We start from the raw sequence: 20,244 nt of genomic DNA on the forward strand, positions 1-20,244 counted from the left end.
ATGGACGCTCTCACACTAGTCCACCTAACGAGTTCCAAGTGCTGTGACGAAATGCAGTTGTAAGAAAACAAGTTGTCGTGAGTTGTAGTACTACAGCTGCAGGTAAACACATCTGTAAATGGGATGGAGCTCCACTGGCTGTATAGGAAGGAGTTGTATTGATCCCCATGCATTCACAGCAGTCATATCTTGCTAGGCTTAATAGAAAATCCACAACTGTACGTGGCATTTTTCCTCCTTCCTGAAGGCAATTCGATAACACAGAGCCGCATTCTCACATGTAATTGAAAACACTGGGAATTGGTCCTATCATACAATGACGACTACGGGCCTGTGTCTGTGGAGCAGTGATGGAGAGGGGACATGTTTTGCGGACAATGTTGATTCTTTTCTCCTTGTCCACAGTTTTCACCGAAGCTTATCCGACCCTGCTAGCTTGCCTCGCTGGAACTCTTTTGGCATCTGGAAGGTGCGATACGGAGCATGTGCGTGTGCGCGAGCGTGTTTGTTGTTTCTCAGGAGAGACGGCTGCAGAGAGAAAACTTTACACCCACAGAGCGAGAGAGACAAGTGTCTGTCTGGAAAGGTGAGCATGTCTGCCACTGTATGTGTGTGTTTGTGTGGGCATATGAGAGAGAGAGAGAGTTGTGTTTCCCCATGGGAGATTAAGCCTGGGCATAGCATCCACCACCGAAAAACTCTCATTTCTCCTTTCGATAAGAAGGGAATTGAGTCTCTATTTTGGTCCCAACCACATACAGAGAAAACCGCAGGAGAATGCTACACTTGAGTTTCTCAACAGAGGTTCAGATCAGTTTGTCCTCACATAAACACTCCGATTGCTATAATCTCCTGCTATTTACAGTCTAACATATATTCTATTCATATCGCTAATCTCTGTTCCCAAAAAAACTTTTAGGAATGGGGACTGACAGGACTTGTGCAATGCTTTTCATAAACAAAGACATTATGCTGATCCTAACTCTTTTGTTCTTGTATTGTTCACCGCGTTTGTTCTTTTATTGTTTAATGATGATTTGCTCTCCCCTCAGGACATTAGAGTAGATTTTGGGCAAATCTGACCTCAATGTTGTATAATCCGTTGTGGAGCCATGCTAAGATTAGTGATACATTTTCAAATACAGTTCTTTCTATTTTGAAAAACCCTTTGAATGAGCTCATAATAAGCTGTATGTTCTCTCTCGCTTTCTTTCCCCAACAGCAGTTGCTTTCAAGGATGGGTCTGGGGCAGGATGTATGAACAATGCTTATGTGCAAAAAGATATAAAGTAAATATGTATAACTTAACTAAAAGTATACTTAAGACTACGTGTAAGCATTGTTTCTTAAAGAAAGCCAGTTGTGCTATGGTTGAAATAAACAACATTTTTGAAGTTTTCTTTTTCAAGTCTCTGTTTCTGTGTGTTAATTGTTCAGATATCTCTATATGTATTTGTATATATATGTATCATTTTTGAGTATTTTTAAAGGAAAATCCCCCTCTTTTCTCTGTAAACATTAAAATACTTTTGATACTCATGCTGAACTTGGGACTGTATACATACATTTATTAAATGTCATTTGAGGTGACTAGTTAACCCAACTGGTCATTTAAAACGGCTTTCGAGGGATAGCTTGCACACATTTGGATCTAAGTTTGCAAAAACACTGATTACATTTCCAAAAGAGCCTGGTTGAGGTTTGATTCATTCATTTCTCAAATGTTCTCCTCGTGAACATGGAATCTAATAATAAGGGTTAGGGTTAGTTTAAGTTGCTAGTATATTTTACTGATTGTGTTTTTTGCAATCTAAACAGCGATCTCCAACATTTATAAACTTAATTTTAAATGATGACTTGTGCCCCAGGTGTTATTAGCGCGGTTCCAGAGGAATGATTTCTGCTATTTTAATCCCTACAAGTTAGAAACATCACAGCCTGTATACTGGCACTGTTTCAATGACAGGTTTTATTCTTTTCATCTCACCCACACCAGACTCATTTAAATCTGTGAAGCCATTTAACAACAAAAATCTCATCAGAAGGATAAAATGTCATGTGGCGTGCGGTGTTAAAAATATATAGGAGCCGTTGCTATAGAGGTAGCAGTAATTTGAATCCCATTGCTTCACTGTACATGGTTCTTGGCAGTTTCCAAGTATGGCCAACTTAATAGAGCTAGAAACCACAGAGGCAGGGAGTAAAACACATGGCCTTTAACTTCCACCTCCTGTCATGGTGTCAGAACATTGCTTGACCCGCTGTTCACACTAACAGTGCCTCAGCCACCAAGCCTGCCAGGCTACAGCTGTGTGCTGCACAGAACAAGCTGTGTTTCCACGTTGAAACTGTCCTGCCTTGTTAAAATCGGGGCAGGAGATTGGTGCAACAGCTGGGTAAATGCCAGACACTACCACTTGGCTGAGCAATTGATGGACCACGGTGCTGTTGACTGCCTGCTGCTTTGAAAACCAATAAGAAACGGGGTTGGAGGGTACACATCTGGCCAATCAGAGCTGCATATGGAGGGCTGTGCAGTCACAAAGTGTCATATAAAAGTGGAGAAGGGGATATAGCACTGCTCTAAGTCCTACTTTATTCCGCACTTTGTTTCTGGATACCAAGTACTAAGAACACAGAACTCTCAGAGTTAACTCACCATTTCCAGGCTCACACTCCTCCAAATCTTCGTCATCGCTAGGACACTCAGCTGATGCTACCAAGAGGTCATCCGCATTCTGGAAGAACAGAGGCAGGGAGGGAAAGGAGAAAGAGTCAGGACACATTGTATTCGTGTATTTGGACACATAGAACATCTAAGAGGATTAAGCCAGGCTCCGTCAGCTATAGTGAAGGTCTCTGGCTCTGCTGAAACCTACTTACACACAAGCTGATATAACCAAATTTAAAACAGCAAACTGAAAGTAAATAATCTTTCATTGGTTACAACATGAAGATTTATAGTTGAACTGTTTGGTAGTAGCAGAAAATGTGTTGAAAATACGGAGGTGGTATGCTTTATGAGTAGCACCCATGTATATTATGTAAGCAGAGACATGAAGCTTGAAGGAAGCCGCAGTGAAACAAACCTTCTTTCTGACCAAATACAAACCAACAGAACAGAGAGGAGTAGCGTGTCTAAAACTGTAGGTATCCTCCATTGTGTGGGCACAAAAGTCAGACACTGGAAGCTCTATTGCACAACTATTGAGTGCTACCCCAACAATATTCTCTATCAGGAATCTCGCTCTCCATGACCCAGCCTGTAGACATTTCTCTACAATATTTGTACTATGTGATAAAGAAGACAGTATACATGAAGCCCACCTGTTAGTGCAGGGTTTAAAAGTACATTAGGTACAGCAGGCAGGGGTCTCGAGATGAAAACCGATTAAATCTGACAAGGTGGTTCCAATTTGGTGGCCAGGGTTTGTCCTCACTACTGCATGACTCACACTCACTGCATGTCTAGACACCCAAACCTCCCCCTCCTTGCTTCTCAGCCTCTGGTTGTTATTCAAGATAGGGTCATCCGATAGAAAATGGGGGGCTTTTATCAGCATAATTGATTCAAGCGCCACAGTGCTACGCACAGTTTTCTCTCTGTTATTAATCCAACACCTGGGTGTAATAATTTATTAATTAGATTGTGTGAGTTGGAGTGTGTTTCCACATCACCTGACTCTGTCAAATGGGTCTAATGATCCTGCTTCAGTTTCCTGGCAACATCTCCATCAAACATACACTTTCATTTTTATTCCATCCATGCAATCGGCTGCTTCACTCTTCCTAACTTGATAGTAAACAGCACATAATGAATCCTAAATAAAATGTGCACTTCTTTAAATTAAGCAACGCAGACATCAATAAATGCCCATGGCAGGGTTTTTAAATGTTCTTTATGAATGAAAAAATGTCAGCCTCCAGGAGTTATCACGGTTGTAATTTAGTGTAACATCTGTGAAGCACTTGTAAACCCCAACCCCACCCGCCCCGGACATTCAAAACAGGCTTAAACCACAGTGTTGAGTGTAATTTATTGGATGGAAATCTGTTGCATAAGGCCCACTAACCCAGTGCACTGATAAATGCTGAAGGAGAGCTGAAGGAGCACTCTCCAAACTCCAGTTTGACCTGGTCAGAACTTTTCTCATCAGTCTCCAAGTCCAATCCACAAGGAGACAACTCTGAAACACATCCATCCTGACAAATCAGAGAGAGATCACAAACACCTGGGAATGCTCTCGACTCAAGATGGCAGCAGTAAGGGCGTAGCTTGTGATCTTAGTTTTATAACATCCTGACACCAAATTTGGGTCAGAGCGAGACAAATGACGACTCCAACTGTTTCATGGAAACCCACAGTATCAAGGGGTGAAGGAAGGAGAGAAAAATCAGACCCCCACACACACATCAAAAGGTAGATCTTTTATTCTAAGCATCAAAGCGCATTATTCCACTATGATCAAAGCTACAGCGCGCGGCGGGTAGCTCAGAGCTTTTGGAGAAATTGAAATTTGGGTTTCCGCTTGCTTGCTTTCCGCCACCCTGGCCTGTCTCCTGTCTCCGCTGTATCTTGCCGGGTGCTGGGGATATTCATTAGAACGCCATATTTCCTGTTAGCTTTGCCCACCGCAGTATTTAAAATGCTATTACTACTGCATGTTTGTTCTAGCACAAAATTACACCACAGGCTCCATAGGATGGATAATTAACTACTCAAAGGGACTATATATATCTATATGTGTGTGTCTATGAGAGAGAGAAATCATGTAGACAGCATTTCTTCATGGGACTATGACTGTGACTAAAATAACTGATGCAAGGTCTAGAGGTTAATTTCAAAATGTACTTTGCTGCGGATCAGTGATTGTCTGTATAAACTGTAATGTATAGTGTTAAGATACTGGTGTGAGCTGTAACTGCAAATTAAAATTCCTCTCTCCCTCTCTTCCCTAAACTCATTTACAATCTTTGCTGCTGTTTTTTTCTGTGGCAGTCATATTTCTAATGGCTTATTATCAACATCTTGGCTCTAGAGGATAATACACAATCCAAATAACCATTAGTGGATTATCAATTTCCTTCAGTATACTGTATGTTTTGAAGGTAAATCAACCATCACATAACCAAAGAGTATTAGGGCAGTCGGTTTATTAGTTCCTATCAACTACCTCAACACAAAATGAAACTACCACCAACCAGGTAAAATCAAAGCAGAGGAAAATAATCAGCACGAAAAATGAAGATTAAAGTTATAATCTCGAAGATTTTAATTTAAATGAATGTCTGTTAAGTCTCTATCTATCGCTGAATGAGGTAACACAATGGTGATGAAAGCTCTTACATTTGCAGTATTACAATTATTACAAACTAGGTGTCGGTGGCGACTTTCCTGCCACGCATTCAAATTACAAGCGATGCAGTTAGTGACGTGTTTTCCATCACCCAGTAGTTGATCCGCCAGAGAGGGTAGGCGGACCTAACGCAACACACTCGCTCTTCAGTTCACTTATGCTAGCGTGATGTCACACAGCGGGGTGGAGCCGCTAGTCGCTGTCTCTCTCCTCTGCTCCACTCTGTCTGTCTCTGTGTCATTGATGTATAAATAGCTGCAGGTCTGTGTGTCTGGCAGAGCTCAGCTTTGGATGAGTGGCCAGTGCAGTCATCTGTGGTCTGGGAGATTGGGGTTTAAGACCTTGTGTGGGAACCCTACTTTGCAAAACAGTTTATTGAAGAACACTTATTTTAACACTTTACTATCCTAAAATTAGAAGTGTAATAAAACAAAAACAGGATTGTTATGCCTATTTCCACATTTATTCAAATACAAACAATTTTGCTGCCTCAACAAATACTGGGCTCTCTGCACATCCCTAACAGCAATGAGGTCCAAAAACACACCTGCAATTACTGCTTAATGCCGTATGGTGCCGCCAAGAGAATGAAACAGAGATCTTCAAGAACAGGTTTGGTATTGTGCTCAATGAATGCTGTTTCCTCGAAAAAACAATTGAGCCAATCAGAGCTTTGTTGATAGTATTAAAATAGTACTTCACCAATTTAGCATTGCACTCTTATAACAATGGACAGTTTTTAAAGAAAAGGATTAAAATTGATGCAGCAGAACCAGAAATGTCTTCTTTTTTATTCCATGCGTTGTTCTTCCTTGGCAAAACCTGGTGCCCATTACTAATAATTCTACTTGACTGTTAACAGTTCGGTCTGAGATTTGGGGGTGTTATGCTAAAAGCAGCTAATGTGGCCTCCAGCCACTAGCCTCAAGCAGAGATGAGGAGCGGGCTACAGAGGGCTGGTAACTTCACTTCTTTCTAACTCACACATTTTTTACATTTTCAAACTTGAAGTCGTTATAGACACTTATTTATCAAACTTTGTGCAGCTCCCTCTGGAGCCACAAAAGGCATACAACTTTTTTCACCTGCGCCCCAAGACCTGTAAACAGACTTTGATGTAAAATCGGTGGCGTTCCTTTTAAGAAAAGCCATGTCATCTTCCTGTGCCAGAGCCAGAAAAATGTCCTGGGTTGACTTACAGAAATAACAACTCTTAAATCAGTACATATGTGCTCAACTGCTCATAGCAACTACGGCATCTGTATTGACTGACAACAATTTTGACAAGATGGAAACGACAGTCACTTCTGATTGGTTAGGGCAAAATAAACCTCCCATTTATTTGTCATGGGCTACAATTTCAAACATTTAATTTGTAAAAACGAAGGTAACCACTCCTGGAGTTTGCAATGTCTGTTATATGATAAAGATAGTTTTTGTCCTCAGTTCTGACTGACAGACTGGCCTTCAAAGACATAGTTATCTGTAAGCACTGAACCTTTAATTTAAATATGAATATCTTCAATTAAATGTTCCTAAACACTGTTTAGCCACCGTAAAAGAATTTACCTCTCATACTGCTGCACATATACTGCACAAACCTCAGCCATTTACAATGAATATCTGTGATTCTTATTGAGTTTGAGCTATATATAAGTTTACAGTTTCAATACAGGGTTTGCTTTTCCTTGTCTGTTCAGCTACGATACACACTGCCGCTCATGTTAAATCCTCATTTTTTCTTCTATTTATTCCAAACTGCTGTTTCTGCCATAAATATAAAAACAAACAACACTTCCTGTGCACCACAGGCTTTTTCCCAGGACAGACATAGCAGACGCCAAGTGTTTAGAAGAGCAAATATCAAAGATTTCACACACTGTCTGGTGCCTCTCAGCTGTTCTAAAATCAATGAAATCCACAACCTTTCATGACTTTTCGCTTAATTTTACTTGACTACAACTGTGTGTACTAACAATTTTTCCCTCTCTTCAATGCAGCATCTCTGTTTTATTCTTCCTTTTCATTGAGGGGGCCAGACTCTCAACACCACTTAGTAAATAAGACAAATTCCAGAATAAAAAGTGCTGTGTGACACTGGTACCATCTGTATGAATGATCAGGTCTGCATTAGGGAACTATACGCCCCAATTATGCTCTTATGTTTGTACATTAAAGTATGTGGATGAGTGACTCATTGGTAATGTCTATTCATTTTCAAGCACATGTCCTTAATGCTATTTTGAGCTATTGTGACGATACACCATGTTCAGCTAGGTACATAATAATAAAGACGATGCTGTTTAAATGTGTGGACGCTTACTGGAGAATAGATTCTTGGCAATAAAAAGCACTCTAAAGGTGGAACTGTGCCTTTTTATGACAAAACATAAATGTTAGTCAGCAAAGGCAATACACATTAAGGCTTGTAACAACAGAGAGACAGAAACACTCAGAGTCCTCTGCTATCCTAAAATGGTTCCAGATAATTTATCAAACAGCGCTGTCTATGGCTGCCAATTTCACATCACAGATCGCTGCTGTAAAAGCTTGTTATAAGCTGAACGCGGAAAAATGTTTCCGCCAAGAAGTCTGGAGGCCAGAGATATGATATTGAACTGAGTGGATGGCTACATGTGACATCTTGGAGTCAGGTTCCATTGATCTCATGTTTAGAGAGAAGGCGCAGAAACACTAAACCACGGAGCATTCATCCAAATAAGTCATGCCAGCTGGGCACGCTGGAGACAATGTCTGTACAGAAGCTTTGACTGACCTCTCAAAGTCCTCAATTCTTCCTTGCTTGTAATTACATGGCAACAACAACCATGACTAAAAGCAAGTGCTGGGGTGAACGTTTTTGAACATGACCACTTTCATATCTTTTGTCAGCTGGCATCGGAGCACTACTTTGAGGCTCCATAAGTGACTTTTACAAGAGGAAGACAAAAAAGTACCAGCAAAGAAACAGTTGATGCAAAACTAACATTCTGATTTTCTTTGAACTGGTTGTTTGCAGTATAAAGTGACTTGAATTGTGCACTTGTGCCATCAACAGCCTCACCTTGACTTCACCATAATTGGCACCGCTGCGTTTATTCAAAAGGAGGCTGATAGGACTTTCAAAGGAGAGAATCTGCTATGGTTTGAGATGATGATAAAGGGACAAAGAGTGAGCTGGTCTAAATATATTCTGAATCTGCTGATCATGGTTGTCAGGGATGAGCATGAATACCTTTGCTGACTGATCTCAGATAAGCTTCTGTGGACATGAATAGCACTAATGAACACAACAGAATAAGAGAAATGCACTGGTAATTGGCACCTCGCCTATGTGTTTCCTGTGACATCAAAGTTCGTTGGACAGTTGAAGTTTAAAGAAGAGAGCTTTCAAGTAGTTACATTACCAAGTGATTGCAAAGACAGAAATAGCTGACATCATGTACATCCTGCATAAACATGGAAGAAAAGCTTGCATCTTTTGCTATGCAGCAAGGTCTTTTTGCATAACACACAGATTGTAGTGAATGATATTGAGCGTGAACTGGAGCATATCCCCCCTGGAACACATGGAGCCTGTTATCAGCTCTTTTTATGAGAGTGGTGGGTCTGCATGACCCACCTCTCCCATCTCCCAGTATGTGGGCAACAGTGTTTTCCTACTGTTTGCTAATTATTGCTTACTATGATGGTGATGGCTGCCTTTAGCACATGTGGATAATCATCAGACAGTAAATCACAGTCTTTCACACATGTATGAAGGACGGTCATAAATATAAGTTTATAGCACCCAAGTTGTTGTGCTGTTACTCCCCTCCCTCAGCCTTTGTTGATCGGTCTGGATGTGCTGTAATTCATAGCATCCTACATGTCTAGGGTTTATTCGGACATATCTTCTCCGAGAAAATCAAAATTGCAGTGTTGATTGGTCTAATAGGATGAACCACACAATGCTGTTATGTAACTCGCTCTCGAGCTGAGGGCTGTTTGAACATCTGAATGTGGATTTGAGCTAACAAGGGGAGGCACACAGAAAACACTCACGCTCAGGCCGTGACTGTTTGACCTTGCTGCTGACGTATGATTTCGTTTGAAATGCACATCTACTTGTCCAAGCAGGGCCATCTGGTTACTTGGCCATGCTGTTTAATCTTTCAAATATTGTTTTCAGCACTTTGAGATTTTGGAGGAACTTTAGAAAGCCAATTAAAAGTAAATGGCAGTGTTCCATCACAACGCACTGCACTAAAACATTTCCCCAGCTCAATGACTCAAACTGCAGTCCTTTTTAAGATACAGTTTGTTCTTTTAGCTTCTTGCTATGAATCATGTAAACAAGCTTGGATTACAAACTCTGGATTGCTCACCTGTGTGACACTGTCCCTCATGGTGGGCGAGCGCTGTTTGCGGGTGGTGGTTGTGGCCATGGTGGTGGTTGTTTCCATGATTGTGGTGGACATATCAGCCAGCGGGGTGGTGGAGGTAGTGTCAGTAGTGAGCACCGAGGGCACGTCACCCACCAGCCGCAGGTTACCCTGGGTCTGGACATTGGGGTCGCCCTCGGCTGCCAGTTTGAGCACCTGCAGACCGTTGTAATACAGGCCTGAAATCTGGCCCTGGAAGTGGCGCCCCTTTTCTCCACCGCCACCGATTTTGATGAACGCCTGGCTGTTGAAGATGGTCAGCTGGCGACCTGATGTACAAGAGACGAAAAAGGACGGACGGAGAAATGAGGGAAGTGAAAGGAAGTGAAGGACAGAGAGACAGAGAAAGAGAAATCATGGAAAAAGGGGAAGAAAAAGAGAGAGAGGGCAGAGAGTACAAATCAGTCATGGTCTCTGGGTGAGCTTGCACATGAAACACAAAGCAATACACAGACGCAGTGTGAAACAGGGGAGATAGAGGGACTGTTTCGGTCACATGGGATTTCCTGGGTAACACTTTAGAGAGCCTGGACCCTGGCTTGCTGCAGGTGCAGCCATTATGGGGCTGGGCACGTGCCACTTTCTCAGAGAGGCAGCCTGAATCTGGCAGTCAAATAGATTGCAGGGGCAGTTGCGGCTTGACCCTGAGACTGAAGGTGCACTGTGAAATGCATCTCATTTGCCCTGAAATGGAATATATTAGAACAATGCTGGGTCTGTGTCATTGACCTCCAATGCACCTGAGCTGCACAATGATAAAGTACCTCTGCCAGCAGAAAAACTGTCGCCCCGCTCTGCCATCCAAAGGGGGAAAATAAGATCCTCATTGGAAGGAAATGTTTAATTCAGCAGGGGCTGTTTCTCTCTGTGGTCATTACTATTCATCTGGATGGATAGATGGATGAAGGGAGGATAGGGTCGACCATTTAACCAGGGTCCAATACTAATGTGTTACCAGGACTTGTGGTGAAGGGGTGGAGTGGGGGCGGTCTAATGGGTGTAGTTTTTCTCCTTGTATTTTATTCAGCTGATGTCAGTTTAGGTTTTATTTATAATTTTTCTTTCTTGTAACCCTGCTCTCCACAGACACATCCCACCATGGCACTTGAACTGATGCAAACTTTGACCCCTACGATGACTCGTGTGGAGAGGAGGAAAAAGGAGAGCAGAGTGGAGCGTGGGGAGTGTTATTGTGGGATACTGTTAGAAGGAAGGAGGTTAAAAACAGACTTGATGGGGTAATTATTTAGAGGAGAAGGACAGGAGAAGCCAGAGAGCTTTTTTTTATGGATTAATCAATCCCTGTAAGGAAAGAGGGAGCATGTTTGTTTGTGAAAGGAATACTACACTAATGTGTGCATTTGAGAGTGAAATATAGACTCTCTGGAGATGGCAGGCTATGGACTTCTGTAATGAGAGACCCCTCTGGCCTGATGGGAGTGTGTATATGTGCATGTGTGGATGCATGTATGCAGATTTATTACTTACACAGGTACAGTACGGGAGAATATGGATGATATTCAATCCAGTGTATTTTTGCATTTGTGCATGTGTAATTGTGTTTAATAATGACAAATGAATCCTCTGAATGTCTTTTGAATGTTGCTGTTGTTTTCTATGTGGGACATACTCCTACCTATCAGCATAGCACAAGACACTGGGGACAGGCCCGGGTCTCATTTGTTTTCAATTAAAAGAGCTGAGAGGGTGCTTCATCACTGTAATTATGATTTACTCTCAGTCTATATCGGTACACTCGATTTGACGTATGTGAAACACCAATGTGGGTGGGCTTATCAGAAAATAATGTCTATTGATGCACATCCGTGTGGGTGTGTGGGCGTAAAAACACATGTTCAGTATATACGTGTATCAGTATGTTTTCTAGAGAAGTGCTTGAGAGATAAATATATTCCACTGAGATGGGCCATTACACATGTCATCCCATTATTAGATCATTAGGCCCGTCAGGGGCCCACAAGGGACCCGGCTCCCATCTCCTAACTTTATAATGATGAGATTTAATGTCTGGCATATGCACTGTAGACACTGCTGAGTCTCACTCTATTATCTCATCACTGAGCATGTTTGGTGTGGGAGTGATATTACAAAAGAGGGGATGGGAGAGGATGGCAGGGACAGATTGTCAAATTGTGGACATCAGCAAATAAAATACAGAAGAATAACCATGCTTGTGTATGTGCAGAGAGAAACTTTCAACAACAAGATCAAGAACACAGACAGGATCACATTCAGAAATGCACAAAATCAGTCTCAGCCCACCTCATAGCCCCCTGTATCACTCTTCCAGTGTCCTTGGCAAGAGGACATGTACATACACACCCACACGTTTGACCAGAGGGTCTCCCATTTCACACAAGCAGCCCCAGTGGGCCCCCACTCTACAGTGGAAGGGTCATGGAGTACGGCAGAAGTTGAGGACATACATCATCTCTGTATTCCTGAAAGCTATCGGTCCTCTTGGTTTACCAAACAGCTCAAGTTCCTCTAGAAACGGCCGACTTTCCTCTGTGTGTGTATGTGAGCAGCATCTCCACATTAGAAGATGATCTGTTCAGACAGGACAGTTCACTCGGAGGAGTTAAGTGAATTGGTGTCACAGTTACACTCCGAGCCAGTGACACAGTCATAAGTAAGCCATATTGACAAGCGGCTTATGATTATGATGCAGAGTAGGGGGGATTAGTGATACCTCCAAAAGTCAATGCACATACATTGGTGTATCGTTACATATTTCTTAAAGAGTCCAAGCATCCATGGCCTGTTTAATCCTGTATTGCTAGTAGAGCTTGTGACAATGTCCTCCTTCATAAAAAAAGTGAGGGGAGATGAGCCTTGAGTGCAGGAGAGCATTGTGATGGCCATTTATGCATTCATCCCATCTGAGAAAGAGACAGAACAAGAAAGAAGAAAGGTGCCCTCTAGACTAGATGAAGGGGAATCAGTGTTTGTTTTTGTAGCTGTCTGGTCAGGATGAGACTCTAACAGGCCCTGATGAAGTTATTGTTTCAGGGTCTGCCGGGTCAAATCAAAAGTGACATGCGGTTTTAGAGCCAATTTTGGCGGCGGCCATGAGTGGGGTGAAGTGGAGGGGCGGGAGGGTAGAAAAAGCAGACCCTGCATGACAAGCAATCACAGCGCTTAATATGACAGAGCTGGATGTGGCGCTGCAGCTGAAGATAGGGTGTGTGTGCGTGTGTGTAATAACTTATGAAATATGTCAGTGAAATGACCTTTATGTGTGTGATAGCTGGCCTTTTCAAGTAGTGTCTATATGCCCAACATTTATTTACATACGCCTTTCTCTTTGTGTGTGTATGTGTGTGTTTTGACAGCTGTGTGTGTGCAGTAGACAGCACAGCACACGGGGTTTTCATATTGATGAGAGTCTATTGGACCAATTTGGTGGGATTGGGTGCCTGCTGCCTCGCCTCCCTCCCCAGAGCTCTTAAGGTGATAGGCATTTAATGGGCAGAGGCTTTGGTATGGGAGGGGCTGGAGGGGGGTGAGGCGGTTGGGATGAGTGGGGGTGGCAGGCAGCCAGCTACTCATTATAACAGGCATTCACAGCCGTACACAAAGCCTTAATTAACTACAGTGCAGAGTGTGATGGTCAGGCTTATGCAGTGAGCTACTGCAGACACTGAGCTGAGACTCAAGCTTGATACATCTATCCATGTATCTGTTTGTCCATCCATCTGTCTGTCTTGTAGCACTGGGCAATACAACTAAAAGGTAAAAATCGAAAGTTTATTCATGCTTAGGCACAATTTTTAATTGATTTCTTCCCTGCAAGTCTAAAATACGATTAAAACAACAACACAGTCAGAACATCAGCTTGCTAATGTGCTCACAGTGGCAATGCTAACATGCTGATGTGTAGCAGACAAAATGTTTTCTACATTTACTATCTTAGTTCAGTGGGTTTCAATGTTTAGATTTGCTAATCAGCATTCAATACAAAGTACAAGTGTGGCTGATGTGAATGTTATTTCAGGCATTTATTCATAAACCAAAGTACTGGATGAATTACAATTTTGACCTGATGATGATTCTAGATGGAAAGTCAGGGCCATCAAATTATTACAATTCATGCTGAAGGAAACATGAATGTCTGTGCCAAATTTCATGGCAATCCAACAAATAGTTGCTGAGATATTTCAGTCTGGACCAAATTGGTGGATTGAGCAACAATCACTGCTACCCATAGCATGGCTGCTGCTAGCATGGGTAAAAAGACACAGGCTACCCCTTACAGCTAAGGACTGTCAGGACCAGAACCTTTACTAATAGAGCACGGACACCCAGTTAATAATCAGTTTCTGCACAGATAGAGCAGAAAGGTCAGCACACTAATTAATCTGCTCCTCCTGTTCATTTTTCTTGACATCAGCCTAATATCTGCAGACAGCTAGTTAAGTTAGTGTTAGCTACCTGGCTACATGACAGGGACAGGCTGAACAATGTAAAAGCTGCACATTGTTCTGTTGACTGCCATGACTGCACTTCTTGTAATGATATGATATCTTGTCAACAAAGTGCATCTTGTAGATGTGCTTGTTTGGATAAACTACAAGACAGCCAAAGCCAGAGAGCCACCTGGAGTCACGACTGTCCCATAAACTGTAGCATAGCTAATGATGGGACTGTCATGACTCAAGACAGCTCATGTAGTCAGCTACATTACTTAAATGTTATGAATGAATTATAATAACCTTTTTGTGCATGTTCTGACAACGTAGACATTTTACACATAGTGCAACAGTGTAAAATTGAAAAGGAATTACTCAAATTATTTTGATGCACCGCTTATCTATCTTATCTCTTGTCTATGTTATCCCTCCATCCAACTGGAGGAGCCGGGGATTGAACCACCGACCTTCTGATTGGTGACTTCCTGAGCCACAGCCACCGAGTAATATGGAAAACATTAAGTAGCACACAGTGCCCCTCAAACTTGTCACAACAAAGTGAATAAAAATAGCTCTGGATAATGAAGGGATATGCATAGACACATGTTGGAAACTGAGAGTAAAGCAACAGAGAGTGGAGAGGCAGCATGAGAAGGACTGAGCAGTCAAACATATATTATACTTAAAGTCATGTAAATCTCAAGGCTAAGTTGTCAGTGGAGATTGTTGATGTTTGTTGATGTATTTTTTTGCCCATTTCAAAGGTTTGTAGACTAGAAATAGTGCTTCAGAGGTAGTGCAGCTTGGTAAATCTTTGCTCTTTCCTACAGCCATGGAAAACGTGTTATCCTGGCTAGAAGCTGTACGCTCGTTGCTGCTTAAATAGGGGATCGGGGTATAAGAAGGCGGGAACGACCATTTCTACAGGCTTTATCATCTGCAATCACGCGCGCCTTTGGTTGGATCACCCTGGGGGGGCTTAGTGGCTGATAGCCTAGCAGGCGTCATGGAGGAGTGAGAAGCGCTCTGACTTCGATTACCTCGCCAAATCATTGCGGTAATGACCCCTGCATGTCACAGCATCTGGTGTAGCTGGGGGAGAGAGGTTATTTTTACATTTATAATGCACCGTGAAATGCAGCGTGCAGTGCCCCCCCCCCATAGCTGGCAGGAAATCAATATGAAGGGAGACTACTGTACATCCTACACAGGCCTGTCATTTTCTAATGAGACTGTCCTCAGTAGTGTCCCACAACAGAAGATGTACAGTAATTGTAACAGAACTTAGCTGTTTCAAGTACATCAATCCTATTAAAGAAACTGGTATGTGGCATGTAATTTAGTCCTCTTTTACAGGCAAAACTGACCATAGGGCTGCTCCTTCCATAGGAATTATCTATTGAATGCCTGCGAGAGAGAGAGAGAGAGAGTGAGAGAGAGAGGGAACGAGAGAGAGAGAGAGAGAGAAATGACAAAAGAAGAGGTTGGACTGAGAGAATCGGGACATGAGAGATGACAGGAGGGAGGCAGGATGACAGACGAGTATGACAGAAAGAGCGAACCTGCATGAGGATAGAATGTCAAAGAGACAGAGTGAGGGCATGGAGGGAGGGATGGAGGGAGTAGATGATAGGCTTGATAAAAAGAACAAGTGGAAAGATGCAGTAAAAGACAGTGGCTCAGGAAGATAAAGATGTACAGTAATACACATGAGTAAGACGGCAAGAAAGAAGTAGAAGGAAGAATAGTGAGGTAGTAAAAAAAATGAAAAAAAAAGCAGAGGCACAGGACGGTGCACTGAAGTGCTTCCCGTGTAAGGGATACTGAATGGCTGGTGAGAGCAGTCAAGTGAGTCAAGTGTAGCCAGCTAATCATATGGTTAACCTTGTGGTAATGACAGGGTTTTATGATATGTACCTGTCTTAGTGTGAGGCCATAGCTTCCTGCTGCATGTCACACAGTTTGACCAGAAAAGGAGCTCATATAGAGGACGTAGGTATATATAGCACTGAAATAACATGCTCAGCTAGACGAGCTGTCAAGTGCTGGTGTGAAATAGACGTATTTTGAGAAAAAGTCAGAGGGAGACAATGTAATCTATACTTTTTGTAATACTGAAAAAACTATGTACTTTGTAAACTGATTGGTTTAGACTACATAACAATTCCAGTTGATCAAAACTGGTGTCTTATTTTTGTAGAACTGACCATCATTTCTATCTGTTATGATAGATGATATTCTCCAAGTTAATTGTTGAGATCTGGGAACACAGCGACAATGCTAAAAAGTAGTCAGAGGGGGCAAGAAAAATGAACAGTCAGTTGATCTGACAGGTTTTAAACAAATCCTAATTTAGTTTTATTTGGAACAGAAAAAGGTGGACAGTCCCAAACTGTCCATTGTATCAGTTCACAGAATGACTTCCTGGTTCAAACATAGTTGTATGTGCACACAGTTTTCCTGTGTAACTGTGAACACCCACTGATCAAGATGGGACTTGTCAGATGTGATCTATTTTCTATCTGACTCCAGTGAATTGTTTCTCAAAGCATTGTGGGACAGCAGGCGACGCATCACTGACTAGAAAAGCAAAACTCTAAAGGATTGAAAATTTTCCTAGAAACCTTGTAGTGATTTCACAAAATCTACATGCTTGTGATCATTGACGCCCACAGTAAATTGATTTCTTTGCTTTCAGTCTTTCATGAGGTAATGAGGGATTTGAGGGACAATTCAGGTGCGCTCACTCAGGTTTGTTACCTCCAAAAGTAAAGTGGCTGAACTTTTGGCTTGGACTTCATAGAGTTGTCACTGTGTTCCCAAGTCTCAGCAATTATTCTGGTGAGTGTGTTCATCATAATCCATAAAAATGATAGCCCAAGCTAGGAAAATGAGACGAAAGTTGTGAACAACTGGAGGCTCTACCTGGTTGTATTGAGATTAGTCTTCATCTATTAACAAAGTTTGAAATTTTATGGATGGCTGACTTTTGTCTGATCAGTCAGAGTGGCTTTACTGTACTAACAACTGTCTGTATTCTATCTGTCATGGGAAATGTAAAAGACATCACTTCCTGTGTGCCTGACGATTTTTCTAACAAAAGACCCAACTGCACATTTAAAAGCTTTTATCAGTTGGGTACAGGTTGCATCACACTTTTCTGATGTCAGTTACAAATAGAGGACAGAATATTATTGAGATGACTTCTTCTGGGAAAAGTGAACTGCCTTAGAAGCTGTTGCAGTAACAGGAGTAATAGCAAGTATCTAGTTGCAGCTTTGCATCGTTGCACCATCCTCGGCTTTTTTTCTGAACAGAGAGAAATGGCTTGTCTCAGATGAGCTGTGGTCGGTAATTACTAGCTGAGCTGAGCCAAACAGGGGAGTGGGCTGGGCTTGGGCCACGCTCGGCTTGCTAATGCACAGATTGCTTGTCGGAGGCTGTGAAATAATGGCTGTACGTCTGCTACAACCCCCAGAATGTAGGTGGAGAGGAGGGCAGGGGACGAGGGCTTGTGCTCTCGCAAGGCTTAGCCCCTCCCCGGCTGTGAGCGGCAATCACCTGGAGGAGGTGATTGCTGTAGGGAGGCAGAGGAAGATTGGAGTGGGGGGATGGGGAGGTAAAAGGATGATCTCAGTTTACGGTGGATGGGATATGAAAAGGACTGCAGCTAGAGAGAGCAGCATCTTTCTCCCACCACCCTCATCGTTACGCCTCTCTCATCCTCCTTCCACTCCTGTTATCTTTCAGAGAGGAAGGATGCCATATGGTTGCAAGGAGCTTCTATCTGAAATGTTTTCTCTTAGTCGAGTTGCAGGGTGGGAGGGATGGCCCACAATTCACCTCTGTCAATACACTACTTTGTGATGTGCAGAACAGAAAGTTGGACCATTTGCACACAGTCTTTATGGGTTTGTGTTCACAAAGCCTTCATGCGCCTGCAGAATTTCTAGTATGTGTATCAACAAACAAGAACTCCCCCAATTTCCATTTTCTTCTCTAAAGAAAAAAAAAAAAAGAATAAGGAGGGAGAAAGTCGAAGAAGACTGGAGCACAATGGGGGTGGGGTGGGATGCTGACAAAGTCGATTATGAAGTGTTCCCAAGTTATCTCCTCAGCACACGGCTCTCTTTGGTAATTAAGAGCGTTTTGCTATTTTACTCCTCAGAAGTTGGGCTGGTTTGGGTAGAACACTATGAATTAATTGTGTTTGACAATGGAGATGAGGGGCCAAATGCAGCATGAAGTTAAGACTGAAAGCCTTGTGAGGCAGTGTGAAGCCCTGAGGTCCTTGAAGACAGCTGAGGGCGCCAAGATTGTGGTGGTAAATCTGCAGGACTCAGATGTGTCTCTATCTCTGATCCTATATCTGTACGTAGATCTTAAACAAGTGATACTGTCGAGGGAGAGACACAGAGAGAGATAGCATGGTGGTTAGCAGGGGACAATCTTTTCTCTTTTTATTCACTCCAGCTGTGACTGTGCTGTTTTTAGGCCATTTCATGGTAGGGGACCATGAAATAACAGCAAAGTGTCTCTTCATTGCAGCTACAGAGCCCCTTTCTAGCTACTTTTCTGCTCATGAGCAAGCATGTTAAAATTCAAACAATTTCACCCCACTTCCCTCAAAATGGCCATAATAGTGCAGAGGGCTAAAATGAGAAAACAAGATAGTAAGTCAGCGGGATATGAAGCTCATCATGGGGGGCTGAAAGAGACTCAAACAGATTTGACTGTGGCCTGATGTGAGAGAATCTCTGAAATGAAGCTGGAATCAGGAATAGCAGATCTGGACCAATGCCTGGCCTGGAGATGTTGATTTGGGTTCTGGCCCCACACCAAGTGGGAGGACTTGATTGCTTTCGATTAGGGAAAGGGGGAGCTCACACCACACCATTAAACACTGAACATTAAACCTGGTTGTGGAAGCTTGCTTTTTAGGCCACAGAGACCTGGTGTCCTACTGTTCCTCCTCCCTCTTCCTTCCTGTGCTCATGTAGCTCATCTCAGAGCTTGATCGTCCTGCTGTTGGAGAGCTCCAGAGGGATAGACTTCTTGCCAGAAGAAGATGTAAAGCTCCGATTCTTTGGGGAGCTTTATTCGCATCCTTGCTCATCTGCTAAAGGGAACAGCTAAGGGAAATTGATTCTTGCTGGTTATTTGTAATTTTTATTTTTGAGTGGAGCTCCCTGATGACATCAGGAAACTGCAACACATTGTTATTGTTTCTAAAGAAACAAACTACACTGACGTAGGGAAATGCCTGTGAGGTTTTTGGTGAAGGATGGCAGCAGTAGTTGAGGAAAAAATAAAGGAGGATCTAAGGAGAGACAGGAAAAAATAAAAGCTATGAAGGGCAGATAAATAGCAGAAAACCTGGGATGACAGATCTATCATGAGGAGAGAGAGAGCGATGCAAGGAAAAGAGGACGCATCTGAGTAAGTTTTGGCTTGGATGGAGCTGTTGAAAACTTTTGGGACTCTGATTTTTCCCCTCCATTGGGTCCCTGTAATGGCTGCCATTTTGGATTTAGTCAGCAGGCACAGAGTCAGCTAGAGATGTTCACTCTGATCTGCCTCACACACAGTAGGGGAGATGGGATAAGGGCTTCAGAATGAGATGCGGTGACACAGTGCAGCTCTCTTCTAGGACACTGCTGGCTCCAATGACTTCCACAAGTGCACGAGTCTTGAGATCAATGATGCAGTTCTAAGACCAGTGAGATCTGAAAGACGTGGAGGTCTTTCATGCTTGTTGAATTTTACAGAATTGACAAAACATTAAAAGCACAGAGAGAGGAGACCCATGGGGCTGATTGTTTTGTGCAGTCTGGCCAAGAGCTCTGAAGCATGTTAAGACCATTTGAGGCATTAATGAAATGAAGTCGCCAGAGACTGGAGAGCAAAACACAGCCTGGACCATTACTGGACATCTATTACAAGAGGAATGATCCAGGCTGTTTACCACACAACGCTCATACACCATTCACCCTGCATAACAAAGGACATACAGTACAGAACATTTAAACA

The 20,244-nt window shown here is 42.7% G+C and overlaps 1 protein-coding gene and 1 long non-coding RNA gene across 17 annotated transcripts in view; one reads left to right on the top strand and one right to left on the bottom strand.

Moving 5' to 3' along the window:
- The window catches only part of LOC137174107 (uncharacterized), a 29,578-nt gene extending 28,184 nt beyond the window's left edge, over nucleotides 1–1,394 (top strand). For 4 of the 6 annotated variants that reach the window (XR_010925280.1, XR_010925278.1, XR_010925276.1 and 1 more), the window contains one exon: nucleotides 406–1,394. This is a non-coding gene — a long non-coding RNA (uncharacterized lncRNA). The remainder of the gene's footprint in view (nucleotides 1–405) is intronic. The other 2 variants (XR_010925277.1, XR_010925279.1) reach the window with 2 other exon arrangements.
- The window catches only part of nrxn2b (neurexin 2b), a 715,289-nt gene that overhangs the window by 9,388 nt on the left and 685,657 nt on the right, over nucleotides 1–20,244 (bottom strand). For all 11 annotated transcript variants that reach the window (XM_067579159.1, XM_067579157.1, XM_067579160.1 and 8 more), the window contains 2 exons: nucleotides 9,725–10,050; nucleotides 2,660–2,738 (listed from right to left, as the gene is read on the bottom strand). In XM_067579159.1, the coding sequence (XP_067435260.1) occupies nucleotides 2,660–2,738; nucleotides 9,725–10,050 (405 nt within the window). The remainder of the gene's footprint in view (nucleotides 1–2,659; nucleotides 2,739–9,724; nucleotides 10,051–20,244) is intronic.

This window comes from Thunnus thynnus, chromosome 22 (genome assembly GCF_963924715.1).
Source record: "Thunnus thynnus chromosome 22, fThuThy2.1, whole genome shotgun sequence".
In the NCBI taxonomy this organism is placed as follows: domain Eukaryota; kingdom Metazoa; phylum Chordata; class Actinopteri; order Scombriformes; family Scombridae; genus Thunnus; species Thunnus thynnus.